The sequence below is a fragment of the Tinamus guttatus genome, unplaced genomic scaffold (genome assembly GCF_059628265.1).
Source record: "Tinamus guttatus ecotype Peru unplaced genomic scaffold, ASM5962826v1 Tinamus_guttatus_pri_ptg000307l, whole genome shotgun sequence".
NCBI lineage: Eukaryota > Metazoa > Chordata > Aves > Tinamiformes > Tinamidae > Tinamus > Tinamus guttatus.
This window is the reverse complement of record NW_028288841.1, coordinates 4,050,490-4,069,835: the sequence shown is the minus strand read 5'-3', so window position 1 is coordinate 4,069,835 and position 19,346 is coordinate 4,050,490. Positions and strand designations below refer to the sequence as shown.

The 19,346-nt window shown below is 39.0% G+C and overlaps 1 protein-coding gene across 4 annotated transcripts in view; it reads right to left on the bottom strand.

Moving 5' to 3' along the window:
• The window catches only part of ATXN7 (ataxin 7), a 79,415-nt gene that overhangs the window by 30,922 nt on the left and 29,147 nt on the right, over nucleotides 1-19,346 (bottom strand). For 2 of the 4 annotated variants that reach the window (XM_088528276.1, XM_088528275.1), the window contains one exon: nucleotides 1,737-1,841. The exons of 1 other annotated variant lie outside the window; for it this stretch is intronic. In XM_088528276.1, the coding sequence (XP_088384402.1) occupies nucleotides 1,737-1,841 (105 nt within the window). Of the gene's footprint in view, nucleotides 1-1,736; nucleotides 1,842-7,768; nucleotides 7,789-19,346 lie in introns of those variants that run through there. One more of the 4 variants, XM_088528278.1, reaches the window with a different exon arrangement.

Below are 19,346 nucleotides of genomic sequence, written 5' to 3'. Positions count from 1 at the left end.
CAGCCTTAGAATAAAATAAACTTCTGTGAATACTGATAAAAGGAGCAGTCCATCACCCAGTGCTTTCAGTTTCTGGGGTCCTTGTGCCTATTCAACACCTGAACTGTTTCTCTGCTCTGTTGACCCAGCTGAACCAGCAGCTCTGATACTGGTTCCTATAATGAGGATGAGAGAACGTAGTTGGAGGCCACCAACTGACCTCAGAAAGATGCCCCAAACAATCTGCAGGCACCGAGAGCTCTCCATCACCACCAGCCTGAGCCAGGTCCCCATTAGTGACCTTGAGATAGAAGATTCAATATGCCAAGTACTCCCAGCTAGGTACCATCCAGTCCTCCCCCATAAATTTATTTTCAACTGTCAGAATTAATTTAATACGGCATTTTAGAAGGACTTATTGGGCTTTCCAAACTGACGTTCAATGACAGGTGAGGAACCAGACTGGCACAGGGTGGACTTGTGCTCAATTGATACAAAAGCTCATAGCAACCAGAGGAAGAACAGCCTTTGCCTTCTGGCCTCCCGACAGCTTTGGAGACTTGGGAATTTTATTATTATTATTACTGCCATCCACAGAGTAACAAGGAAACTAGAACAAATTATGTCATAAAACCTATCGGACTCTTCTGTGAGTCACTCTGTGCAACACAGTCGAAGAAATCCAGTAGCGGAGATAGGAACATAATCCATGACCACAAAAAAAGAAGGGACGGGGAACAAGGATAAAAAAAGCAGCCTCTGTGCAGCACAGGAAGACTCTGTCCCACTCTACCAAGAAGCAGAGGCGAATATATCTTTCCCTGCCAAGCAAGAGTGTTTAAGATACGGGAGAAAAATATATTCCAACGCAAGAAGAGTCTCCCTGACCACATGTAGCACTTTCTGCCCTGTCAAATACAGGGGCAAGCAGTAGGTGCCCGGGGCTACGGACAGGGAACACGGCCGCGGACAGGGAGAAAGTGGCTCAAAAGGAAGTTTGTCCTTCTGTATTAGCGCCTGCTGAGAAACCATCTCCTGAATTTCCCAAGAAACAAAGCTGAGTATCAAAAACCTCCTAACCAACACCGATATGAAATTGTCCAAAATTTTCAATCTTAAGAAAGGAAAAGAACGGCCTAACCCCGGCAGACAGGCGCTCTAGGAAGCAGGGGAGCACTTGACTCGGGGAGCACTTCACGTCTCCTCCGCCCTCTACAAACCCTGGCTAACACCAACCAGCACAACAAGAGCTTCCTAGCACAGTTTATATAGAAAATCGCCTGACCATTAAAACAAATTGATATTTCCCAAAATAAACAAGCTCACTGCTCCGTTCGAAGCACACTGTGCTGCTCTTTTACAGTAAAATCTGTGAGTTCAGCTTTTAGCTCAAGTGCAGAGCTCACACGGCAACAGAATCGCGTGTAGAAACAATCAGTATAAATATAAAATGGGAAATGGCACACGCTCCACAAAGTGTGAAATACACTGCGTATATGCCAGTTCCAAAGGGAATTGCACTGCTGCAGTATTTCTGTAAGATATCAAAAAAAATCCAAAGAAACAAGATCTTTGCATAAATATATATTACAGTGTATATATATATATATATAAAATGATTAAACACAGGTTATGTTCTTTGACATTATTTCCAACATAATGATCTACACACCATCAATTAAAAAGAAAAAAAAAATTGCCAGGCTTAATCCTGATTTAACCTCACCCTTAATTATTAAAAATAGTTAAGCACTTACCATAATGTGATTGAAATGCCTGTGGTTTTACGACCTGATTACAGTGGTTACACATCACCAAATAGAAATCATCATGAGCCGGGCAAAGACCAAATATTGGCATATCTAAAAACAAAAAGACAAAATGGCATATCTCTCAGCTGCTTACAATTATTCAGAACAGTTTAATTAAAGAGCCATGATACTCATGTTGAATCATAATTTTAATACATATGTATAAAATTTGAAAAGGAGGAAAAATGAGCACATAATGCAACAGATTTTTTTGCTGGAATATTACAAAAGCAAAAATCATCCTTCAAAGATAAATGTAAAATAAGTGATTATTTGTAAAAGACCTCTATTAGAATCTGATTTAGGACTGATTATCTTGTGCTAAATTCAAGAACGTAATAAAAAGGTGATTAACTTCAAATTACAAACACAACGTAAGAGATGCTTTATGTAATCTAAAGGGGGGTTGTATTTTAGTCCACTCATTAAATGAATTCTAAAATTAAGTTTATTTTCTATTTAATTTTAGTCATTTTAAATGCACAGTCGTTTTCCAAGCAGTGTTACATGCCTAATGGTTTTATTTGTTTAACAGTGCATTATATTCCAGCCATCTGCTGCCAAAGATCTGTGTAACAGCTATATAAGAGAGATAGAGGGAGAGAAAAAGAGAGATAAGAGTGTGTCAGAGCATGTGTGGATTTCAGAGATAACACACATACTTGCAGCCTTTTTTTAAAAAAAAAAAAAAAAAGAAAAAAGAAATAGTTTCTGCGGTGTTGTTTTTAAGAAACCCAGTCGTTAAGAGTACAATATAACAGTTAAAATGCTGGAGGAGTCAACGGATGCAGTAAATACAACATTTACTACACACCTTAAAGTTATACTGTATAATATAAATGAAAATGTTGTTCAGTCGTTAAAAGATAAAAAACAGGAAACTGAAAACATATAATACTACATAAAGTCATTACTGCCAAACAGGCTAAGGTCTCTACAACACTATTTAGAGATTTAAAATTGATATAAGAAAAACTTATTTACTTAAAAGAATACTCAATTAAAAGATTTCTATGTTAATCATAGCTTAGATATTATATTAAATGTATTTACCTTTGTATTAGAGCTGACCCAATCTTTATTTTTTTTTATATACTTTTTTAATAAACATGCTACATTTTACTTGAAACATTATTTTTGCTCATTAATAATGTCAATTATGTATCAAATAATCTTTAAATAAATTGGGTAAGTATATTTTAGGAATGAATGGGACATAACCCAAGAGAAGCAATGGCGCTGCATCTCTGTCATCATCGAGAAACAAAGTCAAGTCAGGAAGCTTCTACCAGGAAAAAAGAATGAGCACACACAGAACTGCTTCCACGAGCAAGAGCTTTCTTTTATAACAATTTTTTCCCCTCAAAAACCGAGAATTTTTATTGTAAAAATAAGACCTATCCCAGGTTTTCAAAACTTGTTATTTATGCTACATTAATATAGAATACAATGTCCATAATAATGTCTGCAACTAGATTCTCTTAGGTACACCCAAAGATAATGACCAAGGGTCTCAGATGTAGCTGCGATAGATTAGAGCTATTACTTAAAGTGATGTGATAAGTATTTATCTAAATCAGAGACACCTTTTTAAGCAATTGATTTTACAATAAATGAATACATTTTAAACTGATTTGCACTTTATTAGGTAAAGAGTCTTGCTTTCGTACTTACATTTTCAAAAGAGGTATTAAACCTCAAGCATAGGTGGCTTGCTGTAAGCTAGGCCAAACCAGGCAGATACACCTTAGGATAAAACAGCTATTAATGATAAATATTTGTTCTTCAACATCCACTTCCTGTGATTTCATAAGCTGCCTCAGAGGAAAAAAAGTACATATATAAACTGCTTTGTCAATGGCTAAAATGTACAATGGAGCTCTGTATATGTCTGTATACCCAAGTTCCCATATGGAAAGCAAATACCCTATGGCTCCTAACGCACCGGGGTGAATTATACAGTCATCAGGTGGGTTGACGCACACGCACAGGCTGCTCCTGCACAACAGCCGGCTGCAACAACACCCAGGGACCCTCCACACACCTGTACCTTTTTGACACAGCATCTAGATTATAACCACTTTGCAAGGAATACAGGAAAAATGGAGTTTCCAACGCAAGAAAAGCACTGCCTGCCTCTATCTTGCAAGATAAAGCTCTCCTTGACGTTAGCTTGAGATGTCGCGTTTGCTCTATTTAAATACTCTCTTGTGAATATTTGCTGGAAATACAGAGATGTGTTTTTACACTACAAGCGAAACAACTTCACAGAAATTGATGCAAGCAAAAATGTTTTCCTATTTACATTCCTAAGAATTCTGAATTTAGCAGCATCCTTTACACTGCAGAGCAAATCTTTGGAATTTTAAACGGAAAACTGTAAGTGACAGAAAGCAATGCCAAAATACTCTATTAAATAAACTCATCGGAAACCACTCTGACTGAAAGCAAAAACAGTTGACAAGGGGAAAAAAAAAAAAAAAAAAAGCTGCACACACAAATTCACAACTGTGATCTCGAAGGAAGTCATTCACTGAATCCAGCCAGATCACCCAAATCAGACAAAATGATCCTCTACCCGGGTACATATGAATGTAATTAGGTAGTCAGCAGTGAAGATTAGAGTCCTAAATGCATCTCTTTTGCTTACTCGTAGGTGCTAAAGGAAACACTGTTTCTCTATTATCAAACTACCTTTTCAGAAGGGATGCAATCGAATCCATTTTTGGTTCGGAGAGCTGGCAGGTCCCAAACCAGCCTGGAGCTGCATGAGCAGAGGGCACCACACCAGGCAAAAGTGCCCGAAGAGCAACATTAATGCAACTACAGACACCTGGTTCTTAATTTTCAAAATGGGTTTGAAACTTTCAAGACTGTGACCCAGTCAAGATAAGTAAAGATGGCTGGAAAAGAGCTCAAACCTGAGCACCTACGTCCCCAGGAGTCATGGTCTCAGGCGAGGAAACTCCCACGCCTTTGATAAGCTGCACTGTCATTCGACTCAAAAGCAGGTCGCAGGGAAATCTTATTTTTCATTTGTGTTCCACTGGGGCAAATTCTTAAGTGGATCTGCTAGGAAAAAAATGATGAAAAATATACTATGTAAATAGCAGAGAATACACTAAACTGTTTAGCCAAATTTACTGTTTAGCCAAATTTACATACGAAATATGTTCCGGAAGCATATGATAGAGATGGTTAATTTTCCCGTTCCCCTTCACGTGCACTTGGGGAAGTTCAGAAGTCTTTGCCGTTGATATTCTAAAGTCTAATACTTTATACCTATTCCATTTAATGGCATGCAAATTCTCCATTTAAAAGTCTAATGAAGTTCCTAGTATTTCAGCAGTGTCATTTCAAATGCACTGTTCCTCCGGGTTTAGAGATTTCCTTTTGAAATACTTAACTGTAAATGTAAAGCCCATGCCTCTCATGGAAGAGCCTAGCAACCGTGATTCATATGTTCCTCTTCTCAGAGCTGGGCTAATTTAACTCCCTCCATCTGGGAATGTTTTTCAAGGTCAAACTGAAAATTTAAACCAAGATCTCAAACTTTCTATTTATTTTTTTCCATACCCACAGTATTATGTAGTATCAATATATAAATGCTGTTATAGAAGCTGCTAGTTATAGCAATTCTATTGACACCATAATGAAAAATAGACTTCATTTACCTCCACGATATTAAATCTTTGAACAGTGCAAATTCCAGAATTCACTACTTTCAAAAGTACTGCATAAAAAAGAAAATCAACCTTAAGTGATATCTTCCTGAACGCTCAATCAAGAGAACGACTACACACTACAATTCGGAGATACTTCAGCTGTGATATTTGTGGAGTATGTAGTAAGCATGAGGTAAGGCAAATAAATGCCTTATACTTGGGAAAGGCTCATACACAATTTCTAATTTTAAAAAAAGGCAGGGGGAGGGAAATAAGGAGCAAAATAAGGAGCAATCTGACACAGCTTACATCAGGTAACATGGAACTGAGCATGTCTACTCAGAAAGCCTTCCACAAACTGAGCTGCCATCTCCTTTTCTGAGGGCTGGAGAAGCATATAAATTAAGTAATTTCTTATTTTTGCCTTTTCTTTCAGCATTTACACTGCAAAAATTCATGCCTATGCACATTGAAAGGAATTGGCCGTGTATTCTTGACTCTATGATTTAACATTACAGATGAAAGAACAGATAAAACAGGCTAAAAATGTGCAGTTTGATGAAAGGTTACCTGTTTGCATTTTATTGAGTCACTGGATTCTGCAGTTATCTCAGCTGTATTGCTTTTGTGTTGTTGTTGGCTACTTCTTTGCCCCATAAATTTAATCCAATCTCCTATGAATTTAGATGTTCCTTTTCAGACTGGAACACAGCACCGCGCATCTATGTTAGCAGCTGGTAAGGCAAACATCCCTTTGAGAACTGCCACGGATGGAGTGTCAAAAGAAAAGCAGGGTTAAAATCATGACCAAACTTTAAGACTACAGGAAATGAGTCCTAACTCTAGACATTTTCAGAAACCAGAATGCCACTTTCTTACTTTGCAGAAGTTTCCTCCTGAAAATTGAAAGAAAACAAAAAAACAAATAAAAATCACAAATTGAGAGGGGAAAGCGAAACAGAGGAAGGGAAAGCAAAAGCTAAAAAGGAAAGAAATGAACGGGCAAAAAATCTAACCATCAGAGGCAGAGAGAAAACTTGGGGGAAAAATATGTGAGAAGAATACATAGAAGCACTGCATAAATATTTCTCAGAGAAAATATACCCCATACTCACTTCTTCCCTATCCATTCCCAGTGCAAGCATCTGCTTATTAAGAGCATCCTTAACAGTCTGAGTCTAATTTATCAAATATATATAAGCATTGGTTGCAATTTAGTATAATTTGGCAATGGACATTTCACATGTTGGTATTTGACGCAAGCATCAAATGTTCTGGCTTTGCAAACCCCATAGCAGAGCATGAAGAGCCTCAAGCACAACACCAACCTGAATATACTTCTTTAATATTTTTAATCAACTATTGACAACATTAGATTTACCAACATCAAAATGGGATGTAGTAGCTTATTGACTTTGCACTCACCAGACATAATGCCTGTTACATTTACACCCAAACCCCAAACAAAATTTATCTTTTTATTTTACCGTTAAGTAAGTGGACCAATTTTCACTGATTTACCAGGCTTCCCAGCAAGCCACTGGGGCATCATTTTGGAGGTTTTACATACAGAAATTTTAAATATGCACCATTACTTAGAAATGTTGCCAAATCTTAATGGCCTAAACTATTTACTCCCCAGATCAGAACTTCCAATTTACACAGTGTGCACAAAAGCTATCTTGAACACTTTTCCTCCATACTAGTTTTGCTTTCTCTTCTTAATAGAGCAGAGTTGGCCTTCATGATACTAAGATAAAAATTAAGTTAGCACATCCTGTTTTAACTTGCCTTAAATGGTAGACCTCTTCCTCTAGAGGCAGACTATTATTAGCATTTTTCTTTAAGATAACTTAACTACCAACATCTGAAAGAACATCAAAAGGGGGAGAAAAAACTGAGAGTAAAATAACAACTTGCAGCAGTGCAACTCAGGCACAGGTGCATTGATTTAAAAATATTTGACATCTCGAAGGAAAAAGGTTCTGGTGCCAATTCCCGCAGTTTGCCACGAGGCTTACGACACTTGCCCTGGCTGCTGTCAGGTCCTGTTAAAGCACTACACGTATTTCTGTTGTTGCAAGCTCTACAGCTATGGAGAACGCAAGCCTCGGTTTTCTAATATCTAAAAGCAAATAAAAACTCCCAAAATACTATTTTTAAAAGCTCATGATCTAGGGGAGAGAGAGGCAGGGAAAAGGAGAAGAGTGGAGAATAACTCGGCGTTTAGGAATATTAGAAAGAGCCTCCACCAAACAAGAGCAGATTGCAAATAAAGTTGAGCTCAGTGACAACTGCACTAAGCGAGCTTACAGCCTGTCCGAAAAGGCCAAATTGTGCCAAGAAAGGCGCAGTGCGGGAGTCCGGCCAGAGCTCCTGCTGACACCGGCTCCCTGGAGCCGGTAATTTGCAGCAGCAGAGATGATCTGAGATGTTCAAACCTCCTGGGGCAGCGAGATTTCTACACCCGCAGTGGGACAAGAGACCCAGCTCTGGGTAATACTGCATGAGAACTGCAGCGGCACAGTAACTTATCTTATTAGAGGTCCCATCAATTCTAAGGCAGATATTCCCTTTTTCTAACTGATAGGACTCTTCACTGAGCTCACTTTTTTTTCCGAAGCATCCCCAAACTTACTTTTCACATATATACAATTTTCTGCAAGGAAAGTGTTACTTCCTAAGCAACATTTTTCCAAATCATTTTCCAGAAAGCAGACCCAGCTGCTTATCACTCACGAACACGCATGTGTTTTTATGTACTTATCAAAATGAATTTAAACTACTGGCAGTTTTTTTTTTTTTTTTAAACCATGAACTACACTACATAACATAAAAGGAATATTTCTAAACAGATACCTTGAACAAACTAATAACTACAGTCGTAAATCTTCAGAGCGCTTAATGAATAGTTTACCTAAGTTTTAAAGCAAAATGAGAGATTCTAGTAAAAGATACACGTTTGAGTTTTGCTCACAAATTTCCAAGTAAAGACACTTATATATTAATAGAACACAAATATTTACAATCCACATGTGCAAACAGAAACTTGAGCTTGCAGAGTATGCCCATAATCAAGTTGAGTAAAAAACTATCAAGTTTACACGGACAAACTTCTTTAAAAAAAAAAGTTTGTCCCACAAGGTTTGTACTCATATTCGCTCAGAGCCAAAAGAGATTCACTTTTGAAACAAAACAAGGAAAAACAAACGGACATTCTCAGTCTCTATAACCTCTTCTTGGGATTAAAGCCCAAAATTGCTTCATTTAGTCTCTAAGGGAAGAGCCATTGTTGGACTATTCTCTGCAAGATTACCCATATTTGAGAGTTTTTGCTGCCTTCTCTATACATTCTTAAATAGCTTATATTTTTTCTTGCCCATACAGCTTCTAAAAGCCCAAGTAGCTGAGGAGCCATTTGAAAGGCATAGCTCTGTCTGGGTTCAAAAATACAAGTGCACAAACCATGCTTCACAGTGCAAGATGAAGGAAGAAACAGCTGGGAGTCTTGATCAAATGTTTTCCTGATACAACAGAGCAACTACACATCGTTTCCTTAAAATCCTAAGAACAATCAGAACTCAAGGCTTTAGCACAGAGAAACTACATTCTATCAAGATCAAAGATCATGATCCAGTTTAACTCTGCACAGTAGCTGAATTACCAGATATGATCAGTGCCACAGATCTTTATTACAATGATTTATCATTTAATTCTCCGTCCTCTCCCTTCAGCCTGCTTTTGACAGTTGAGACAGCCTATTCTATCACGGGAATATAACCTATGGTTCCCAAGGATGAGTTAGGGTACAAGTTTTTATTTTCCTTTTCCATTTTAAAAGGAGAATTTTGCAGAGTGAAACTCAAAAGAGACGACCTACCTTAAAGCAGTTGTGGTCTTCATGCACTCAATCCTATCGCATTGCCAAAACGCCATCACCCAGACCAGCCACCTCCAGAAAAAGAAGGTTTGCCACACACGGCAAGAAGTAAAACTCCTCTGTGGATACCCGAACGGCAAATCCAAACGCCAGCCTTTTCCAAGGTTATGAACACACAATCTCCACACTCTTCCCTGTAGTTTTTTCTTTTCCCTCCACCCTTCTGAGGATGCAAGATGCAACAGCGACATCCGTGACCTCTCTTGCTCCCCAAAATTTACCAGTCCTGGAAAATTCCTACATCCTGGCTGCTGACAAGAACAGAGCAGCAGACACCAAAAAGAAGTGTGTCATACACACGTGCACCTGCAGCCTAGAGCGCAGCTGCGAGTGCTAATTTTAGGCTCTTAAGATGTGAATGTTCCTGTAATTATATATATAAAAAACATATTATAGCAAACATCTACTAGGTATTCAGTTAAATTCTTTGTATGTGGATTCAGCTACACACGATTAACCTTGGAAATATTCTAACAGAAAACATGTGCCCAACTGTTCCTTCAAAACTAATAAATAGTTTTTCTAAGCTTATTATATGGAATAATACAAAATTTCAGTGAGCAAGTCTACAAAAGATTGTCCTTGGAAAGACTGATTAACAAATGTCTTAGTGAAGCACAACTAGCATTTTTAAAGCTTTTCAGCACATGAAAAAAATCTCCCCCACACAAATTGTATTCTGTACATGAGGTTTTTCATCAGCAATTTGAGCAGTCAGACAGCTACAAAAATTATTCCCATTTACTCACTAATTAGCTTTCAGTTGAAGATATTTTAAATTTCTCCAGCCAATTTTCATGATTAATAATATTACATAAAAGCTAATAAATATTACATAAATGCTAAAGATATGATTTGTCATCACTCTTCATGTAACAAATCTCCATTCTCACTCGTACATGTGTAACATGCATAACGTGCATTTAAGCAACATATATATCTTTTAGGCATCATTATATTTCAGGGAAGTTGTCAATTTTTTCTTTATGATTTTGCAATAAAAAAAATGTACATACTTATCTCCCAAATATCTGAGAACCCCAAATATCTAAGAAGCCCAAATGTAACAAAAAATTAAACAGAATTCATGAATGAGAAGATTTCAGGTTTACATGGCAACACTAAAATCAGGTCTAATTATATATGAAAGGGCACAAAGAAACTGTTCAGTTGTTACTATGCAGAAAAACATGGTCTATTAAGTTGGGGGGGGAAAAAAGTTGTGCTCAAGCAGTTGCCCACATACCTACCCCCAATTAAAGAACGTATTTTAAACGCTATTTTAATTCATATACCTGAAAAAATGCTACTATCATGAACTCTAATGCAGCAGCTCTGCTTTGGCAGTGGGAAAAAGTAAATTTGTTTTATTTGGGTCTTAACTTAAAGTTTTATGTAAACTCCTCCCTTCCACGGGAGCGTTTTGATACAATATAACTAGAAATTGTGGATGTGTTTCAAGCTCAAGGCCCTCTCCTTCCCCTTACCCAGGCAGGCTTTTGAAGGAGAAGTTTTGGCAAGGGTGTTTCAGTAAAAGGATTTACAGTTTTTCCCCAGGTAACGTCTCCATCGCCTCAAAGCGACGTAATCAGGCGCTGGCTGCATCGTGACACTTAGTAAACGAGAGAGCAGGAGCAGTAACTAATCACTTACAGCCTCATACCTCTTCTCACGAGCTGAGGACTAACTGAAGGAAAACAATGTAACCAGGACTATCTTCTGTGATGGGAAAATAATAACAAAACAGAGTAATATAAGAAAAGTAAACAACGAAGCGAAATAGCACAGTCACTTTCAACTTTAACAAGAGGACTAATAGGACTATGCATCTTTTGTGTGATGGCATTATCGCAACCTTCATATTAAAATAATAACAAATAAATAATAATAATTTAAAAATAAATAAATCAACACATTCCAAGCCTCTATTCTCCAGATGGGGAAAGAATACAGCACACACATTTTACACTGTGCACCTGACACCTGAGGCGGCAAATACACATTAAAAAAAATAAAATATAAAAAAAGAAAATGCTCCAGGTGACCTGTGAACTGCATTCTAACTCAGTATTTTCTTTTATTAGGCAATCTAATTGCCTCAAGCCACCCCACCCCGGCCACTCCCGCTCTCCGTATACTTGCACATCCACTTCAGAAATAAAACAAGACTCTTTCAATTACGTCCAACCCGGCTGTAAGGAAACTCACACTTGTTAATTTTCAAATACTGACTTACATATCTGCATTCCTCTGAATCTGGCAAGCGCAGTTAGTTTTTCCATTAAAATTCCTTTTGCTTTACACATTTACTGACAGCTAATTTGATACAATAGGATACAAAAAAAGGCAAAGTTGCACAGCAACATGGACATAAATGTCCTTTAGCCAAAAAACTGCAATAGTACTGTGATATCTGTGAAAGAAACAGTGGAAGAATAAAAAAAATATTCTTGCCATCATGATAAGAAGAGCTGTTTCTGCTTTATATTTCAACACACACGTTGTGACACTTAATTTTAATTTCAGCATTTAAAAAAAGACTTTAAACTTAGAAAGTGCATACCTCTAGATAAATTGAGATGACTGAATATTTTGATAATCTAGATAAGGAACTGGTAAGCCTCAAATCTATCTTCATAGAACCAAAATATTTCAGCACATTCAGGGCTCCCATAATCAGAACTTTCTCCCCGAGAGGGACTCGTGCCATTCAGAAGTGTTAAGCTTTAAATCAGCACTACTTGTCCTTTGGCAAATGGTCGTATTTCCAGACATCAACTAAACAGGTAAATATGGAAGCAAATCAAGCTACCTGTTCACAGCACAAGGTCAATAATTACAGTGCAGACTGCTTGTGATCTAACACTAACGCAAGCCAGCCTAAAGTCTCTTTATTGAAAATAAAACTGTGACGAAATTTTCAAAATTTTCTCTGAATGAAATTCAGTTTCCGCTTTTGCACGTCTTCTGCCTCCTACGAGCCCCTCACTATCCTCATTTCAATGTGTATTTCTTCAGTGCTCTGAGAGCTCCTACGTATTTTAAGAGATCAACTTCACAAAATTTTAAGAATTGCATCCCCCAAAGGTTATGCATAAAATACAAAGAATAAAGAAGATAGGAGAAAAAAAAAAGGCAAGCAAATTTGTTCCATTTTTCCATTTTTGGCACTAGCTCTCTGCTACTGAAATCACCATTTCATTCTCAAATGGGAAAAGGCTGGAAGGACTGCAACTTTTAATATTTTTAGATTTAGAAGCATTCAAAAATAAAAATAACTTAGACCACATTGTAATTGCAGAAGATCTGAAGGGACTGACATGCTTCAAAGTAATTTTTCTGCTCTTTCTTAGCTCTGAATCTCTACACACGACCAGAACATCAGCCCACTTGCAGTGTGCATAGATAGTAATACCTACAACAAAACAAAACAAAAGGAAAGAAGAATTTATTCAGACTCTACTGATTTTGTTGGTTTGGTCTGACTCATGCTTTTGAGAGATACTTCCAAGAATTCTCCTCTCTGATCCCACTGCAGCTAACAGGCGAGTTAAGCTTCCTCACTAGCACTCTAGTCCTCCAGTTACACCTGGAAAGGTACATGGACACAGGAGGATATTTAAACACATGACCAAAAAGCAACTTTTCTCTCTCTTGTAGGCCAGCTCTTTGAGCAAGCAAAAAGTTTTACTATGGTAAAAATGCACCCAATTGGCCAGAAAAATTACATTTTTAGACATTCTGCATGAAAAAAAGGGAATGAGAATAAACCCGAGTACACAAGGGTCAAGATCGAGAACGCCACCCGCGTGCTGACGTAAGGAGATGGGGGACATGGGATACGGGACTCCGCAGCGAGGCCGTGAGCCATGGAGAAGCCCACGGAGCCCAGAGGTGGCCTGGGCGCATCCTGGCCCCCATGTGCAATGGAGATGGTGCAGAGGACATGCAGAGTAGGTATTTTTTAAAAAAAAGAATGGCAAAAATGCTCACGTATCTTGGCTAATCACGCCTACGCGGCACAGCATGACCACAGGATGCACACGCAGGGTTTACGCGCGCTGCGAACACGCGGCACACGCACGTTTCGGCAGGGAGATCCCCACGGCAGGGCAGCGAGGGCTCCGCCGGCACCGCGGCCGCTGCTCTGCCCGCGCGGGAGCCGCCCAGCTCGGAGGCGCGAGGCCGAGGGCGGGCAGGGAGCCAGCGGCCGCGCTGCCGAACCCGTTGGGCCGGTCGTGCTCCCGAGGCGGCCGCGTGCGCCTTGGGCGCTGCTCAAGAGCTCCGGCTCCCAGCGCGGCGCGGAGGCGCTCGCGGGAAGCAGGAGGCCGCCGCGGCGGCCCCGTGGCCACCCTAAGCGCAAAGGCCTCTCCGTTGTGTCACACCAAGGACCCACCACCCCTTCGGCGGAGCCTCTTCATGCCAAGGAGCTGCGTACAGAGTGAAAAGGCACTGCGAGATTTTACTCACTTCTGCACAGTACCTACTCGGCGGATAAAAATAGCGCTCTTATCTCCAAGGCTATCAAGCCAACGCTTCAGATCATTAGATTCAGACTGTAAGAACGACTGAGGAGAGCTGCAAGGGACACAGCGGCCTGTGCCACCGTGCTTTGGGACACAAAGTGATACTCGTGCACAAGCACAAGGAAACTTCCCAACTAGAGCTCTGTTTCTGGCTTCCCTTTCTGCAAACACCCTTTGCAAGCAGCAGCACTGACCTAGCCACACGGAGCAGGCCACGGCACTGAGACGCTTTCTGCAGAAGAAACAGCAGATAAGGAGAGGGCTCTACTTGGCCCGCACAGGAGACATTATCAAAACAGTATCAGGTACAGTTTAGATATCAACATATCCCTCACAGTCCCACAGCACAATTAGTAATGAGCTCCTCCCCAGTAAATCGGCCAAAAAAAAAAAAAAAAAAAAATTTAGGACAAAAAAAAGGCAGCGTATTATATAAGCATGGATTACACTAAGTGTGGTAAGCAACACATCCTGCACTCGCCTCAAAACTTCCCCTCTATAAATTATGAGCTCTCCTATGGAATAGAAGCTCCCTAACAAGGCTGATTTCTAGGCAGGCTGCTCTGAGTAAGCACAACTTACACAGACATGAAAAATGAAATTGCTTTCTGAAATTCACCTCAAAAGTACTTTCATGAAGTAAACACAACCTATCGGGAAATTCATTTAAGCTCTTCCTCTCAAGTGCTTCCATTTAGTCCCAGTGAGAGCAGGATGAATTCCATCTCCAGAGAAGAACATATGCTTTCAAACACAGATCCTACATTTTAAAAACAAATTAGCTAACGGAAACATCTGAAAAAATGCCAAAATTATATTCCTTATACAGAATTCATTGCAATATTTTATTTCTTGGATGACGATACAACACACCAAAGCCCAGCAAAGCCTTCTAGTTGCAAGAGGCAAGTCAGCTGCTTCAATGCATTTTGAGAGTCATTTGAATTGAACACGAAAGAAACAGACTAATTTAACATTTCCCTCGTTATCACTTGCAACAGTGTTGCTAAAAAAGATAAATACAAATGACCCTTCCTCAACAGGGTAAACTAAATTCAAATGATAGCCTCTCCAACTCAGAAAGTTACTGTGAGCTGTCTAGGAATTTTCCATCAAGGATACTTAATTTCTGTTTCCTACTTTTCTGACAGAATCTCATAATTATTGAAGAAGAAGAAGAAAAAAAAAAAAAAAAAGGACGAAAGTAGTGACCAATACTTTAAATAATGTAAACCAATTCTTCCATGCTGCTTATTTTGTACAATGCATTCATATATTACAAACAAACCTGATTTATACTAGTTACTGATATAACGTCTCTCATGCTCTTAAAGATAAGAAAGATGCAAAATCTACTACACTGTAGCTACTGTACTCTCCTGTCACGTAGGTGGTCATGAAAAATCGGATTAGATTCACTCTGAAAAGATACATAATCAAGTACGGCCCAAAGAATTCTAGGAGTCCCAAACAAAATTCATGCTGGATTTTTCTTTTCTTTAAACCATCACAAAGCTACTTTGGAAAAAAAAGACTTTAAATTACCAATCCAACCAGCAGAGATGAAGTCGCTGATTAAGACTTTGTTACTGTATTTTTGCCTGAAACACTGACTCGAGGGTGTCCTTTAGGCTATGACAAAAGCAATGACTAGAGTGTCTAGGATTGACGATTAAAATGGTTTTTCTCTGCTGGTTGTTTGATCACAGAGCTCTGCTGAACACGGCCGTGACATGGACCCCAACATCCTGCCCTGTAGCCCAGGGATTTGGTCCCGGGAACTCGCTCAAGTTACCCACAAAACTCCTGTGGACTTCAGTGGCTCATGACAAGACCTCAGGTTCCCAGGTATCACTTTGCCAACTGCAGGAATGCCAATTTTCCCCACTGACAACATCTACAAAACAGTTGATAAAGAAAGAAAAAAAAAAAGAAAAAAAAAAAAAGCACATACAAAGGGCAAAAAAAAAATGTTAAAGAAAAACGTTGGATTTCCTGTGAATCAGGCGGATTATTTACTTTTCAAATTTATCTCATTAAAGTTTCTAGTCTTCATTTTAATAAAGGCTGATACTAGGTTCCTAGTCAACCACACCAGCGTGAGGAAGTCCAACAAATTTCCTTACCTATAAAATTGTGTGAGCTCTAGCTTAAAGTAAAAAGCAAAGCACACAACATGCACTTATAGTATGGAAGCCGTTACCTATGGGATTTTCTCACTGCGCTGTTTTGTGTACATTTTCTAGAGGGACCTTTAAAAAGTTTGCATTGCAGATTACAATATGTTAATGCAGCTACACCACAGACGTAGTAGGTGAAAGGTGCAGCTGAAGTCTTGCTTATCCATGGAAAAGCAGATGGAGAGCCCTGCATAGGCTTTCTGACTTGCTCTCCACCAGAGGAGGAGGGAGGCATAAGGAATTTTGCTTGTTACCTTTATCATCAGCGGAGTTTCTCTATGGCCACCATGCCATCAAAAACTGACACCAGGGTGAGGCGGGGATGGAAGCTTTTTAAATAAATATTTCTCATGAGAAAACAGGTTATCACAAAACAGCTTGCTCCACAAAGGCTGACAAGCAGAATTCACACACAAATAACAGAGCTTTTCTAAGCCACTTGAGCCAATGCTTCCACCAAAGCACATGTTCCACAGCCAGGGATCCCAGCTCTAAGCCATGGTGGGGCAGACATGGGATTTGCTTGCCCAAAAGTCAATGAGGCCATTCCCAGGAGCAACTTTTTTCATTCCAGAAGTAATTTTTAGCATCTTATAGACTATGTAGAATAAGAAATTACAACTGAAACGTTGTCACGATTTGTAAAAGATGGCTTCTCTTCTTTTCACATGTAACTGCAGCCGGCATGTGGCCATTATAGCCATAGGGCAGGTGCAGCAGGAAAATTGTTTGGGAAAAGGACCTTGCTAGATCCACTGCAAAGAAAGAACCCGCTTTTAAAATCGTTACCTTATAGAATGTCATCTACATCCTCTTAACCCAATTTAAAAGTACCCTTCACTAAGCCTTTTTGTCTTTTCTTGCTCTACTTAGGTATTAACCACTGCGTGAAAACCACATTTCAGTATAATACTCAGCATATTGTTCTTCTCTCAATATACACACACAAGAGAAACTACAGGAAAAAAAATACATATATATATATTATCTCGAGCAATATCTAGACATCACCTCTTCTGGATAGAGATAACCTAGCTAATCATACACACCACTTCAAGAACTGTTAGATAACAGTGAATTCCTGGCCATTATGTACGCGTACAGACAAGTATTTTAAAGGTGTTTTTTTTTTTTTAATTCCTGTTTCCTCACATATTATCAGCTAGATTGCAGCCACAATTACAGTGGAAGTTCTCAATGCCCTCCAATATCACAATAATATTGTAGTAATATCCCAAACCTGCCAAGTAGCTTTAAAACACTAAAGATGACACAGTTCTAACTTGCAGTATAACATCACAATATTCTATTTATAACAAGTGACTCATCTCACCAGAAATAATTAAAAATTGTAAACAGAACTTGGATTTGAGCGAGAAAAAATGAAGGAAAAAACACCCAAGTGCCAGTCACTGCAAATAATCTCAAAAGTAGCACCCCTCTAAATTCCATGCTTTTCTAATTATTTCATTTAAAATCTCTACAATTTTCTTAAGCAATTCAGTGCACTTTCAAAATATCCTTGTAACTGTTTTATGATAACCAGTCCACAAATCCTTAAAGCATTTTGGGTAAATAGCCAATTAATATGCAAGGAAACGATGATGAGTTTTATCTAATTACATACTGAGAACAGCTACGCAGAGTGTCAAAAAAGAAGTGTGGCACTTCATGTTGCTACTTTAAAATATTTATTTCTTTCTATTAAAAATTCTTACAGTGTATATGCAGGCAGTCAAGGACTATAGAGCCCTCTAAGCCTCTTTGACATGATTTAACACAACAAAAATCAACTGAGTTGAGCACCTCCACAGGCTGAATAAAAACAAATTTAAAATTGAAATAAGATGCTGTCTCTTACTTGTAAATACAACTTAATATTGCAACAAAAATTTCACCAATGCTCTAATTATTTATTAAAGCCGCTACTAGGAAAATTCTAGGGCTTTGAGTCTTTGTGAGGATGGTTGTTGTGAGGCTGCTGGTCCTGGAAACCAGGGCTCTACCCTCTAGCTTGGACTTGAAGAAGAACACAGTTCACAGCAGAGGTTATAGCACTTAGTTCCACTAATAACGATGCACTTCGGTATAATCGAATCTCAAAGTCTCAACGATACAAGGGGGAAGGGGTAGGTTTGTTTTGGGATTTTTAGAACATATTAACTGTCTAAGACCAGAAGTTCAACTGCTACTGGGTGACAAGATGCTGAGTAGAAATTGTTTCTATCTGCTCATCAGATAGATTGATTGCTCAGATAACAAGGCTTTGTGAAGGTGCCTAATATGCAGTCAAAAATAAGACCTAGCCAAAAAAAAAAAAAAAGCTCTTTGCATTTTGGGGAAAAAAAAATAAAGAAAAAAATCAGCGTTTGCTTTATTAAGAACAGCACAGTCTAAAAACTGCAACTCTGTCACGGTGCTGCTAGATATGGACAGCATCAGTTCTGATCTGCAACACCCCCAAGCACATCGAGTGCGTCAGGAAACCCTGCTGAAGTCACCTCACCCTGAGCAAAGCAGCCGTCTCCTCTGCATCTCCCTCCACAACTGCTGAGCGGAGCTTCGCACCTGAAATAGCCCCGTTGTACACGCAGAGAAAGCAGAAATTTCCTCGGGACTCTGTTAAGCACCGAGTACAAACCATTGGCAAGACTTTGTGTGTGCTATAAAGGTGGCAAAGACCTCTTCTTAGCCGTGACATAAGAGTTCAGCAATGTCTTAATGACACAATTCAGCTCGAGACCCAGGTCACAAATGCTCCATCCTTCTTCTATACTTAGTTGCCAGTCATCTATAAACTGAGATGATGACCAGTAATAGCGAAGCACTTGAAGAAGGCAGCACCCAAGGGATCCCTCTCTCAAAGAACATCAAAATAACAAGATTATATGTGCATAACCAAAGGAAGAGGAGGCTCAAGAGCCAGTAAAGATACCCTAAGCTTTCAGCACGCCCTGAATACATTATCCAAAGCACAAACACACTATTTCATCCAACTAAATCACGCCTCTCTTCCCCAGTTTTATTTCTATTTCAAGATGTTATAGGTTTCTTCACCTTGTTTTTTAAATCATTGCACAGATTTGACAACTGTTTTATGTGTCAATGTAACAATGAAACAGACTTTTCCTCCCAGCTATTTTAATAGGGTTTCACATTTTAATAGGTACTACTGCAAAGGTAACGATAACATCTCTGTCAAGAGCAAATATGTTATTCCTTTACTACAGTTTTGTTGGGATTTG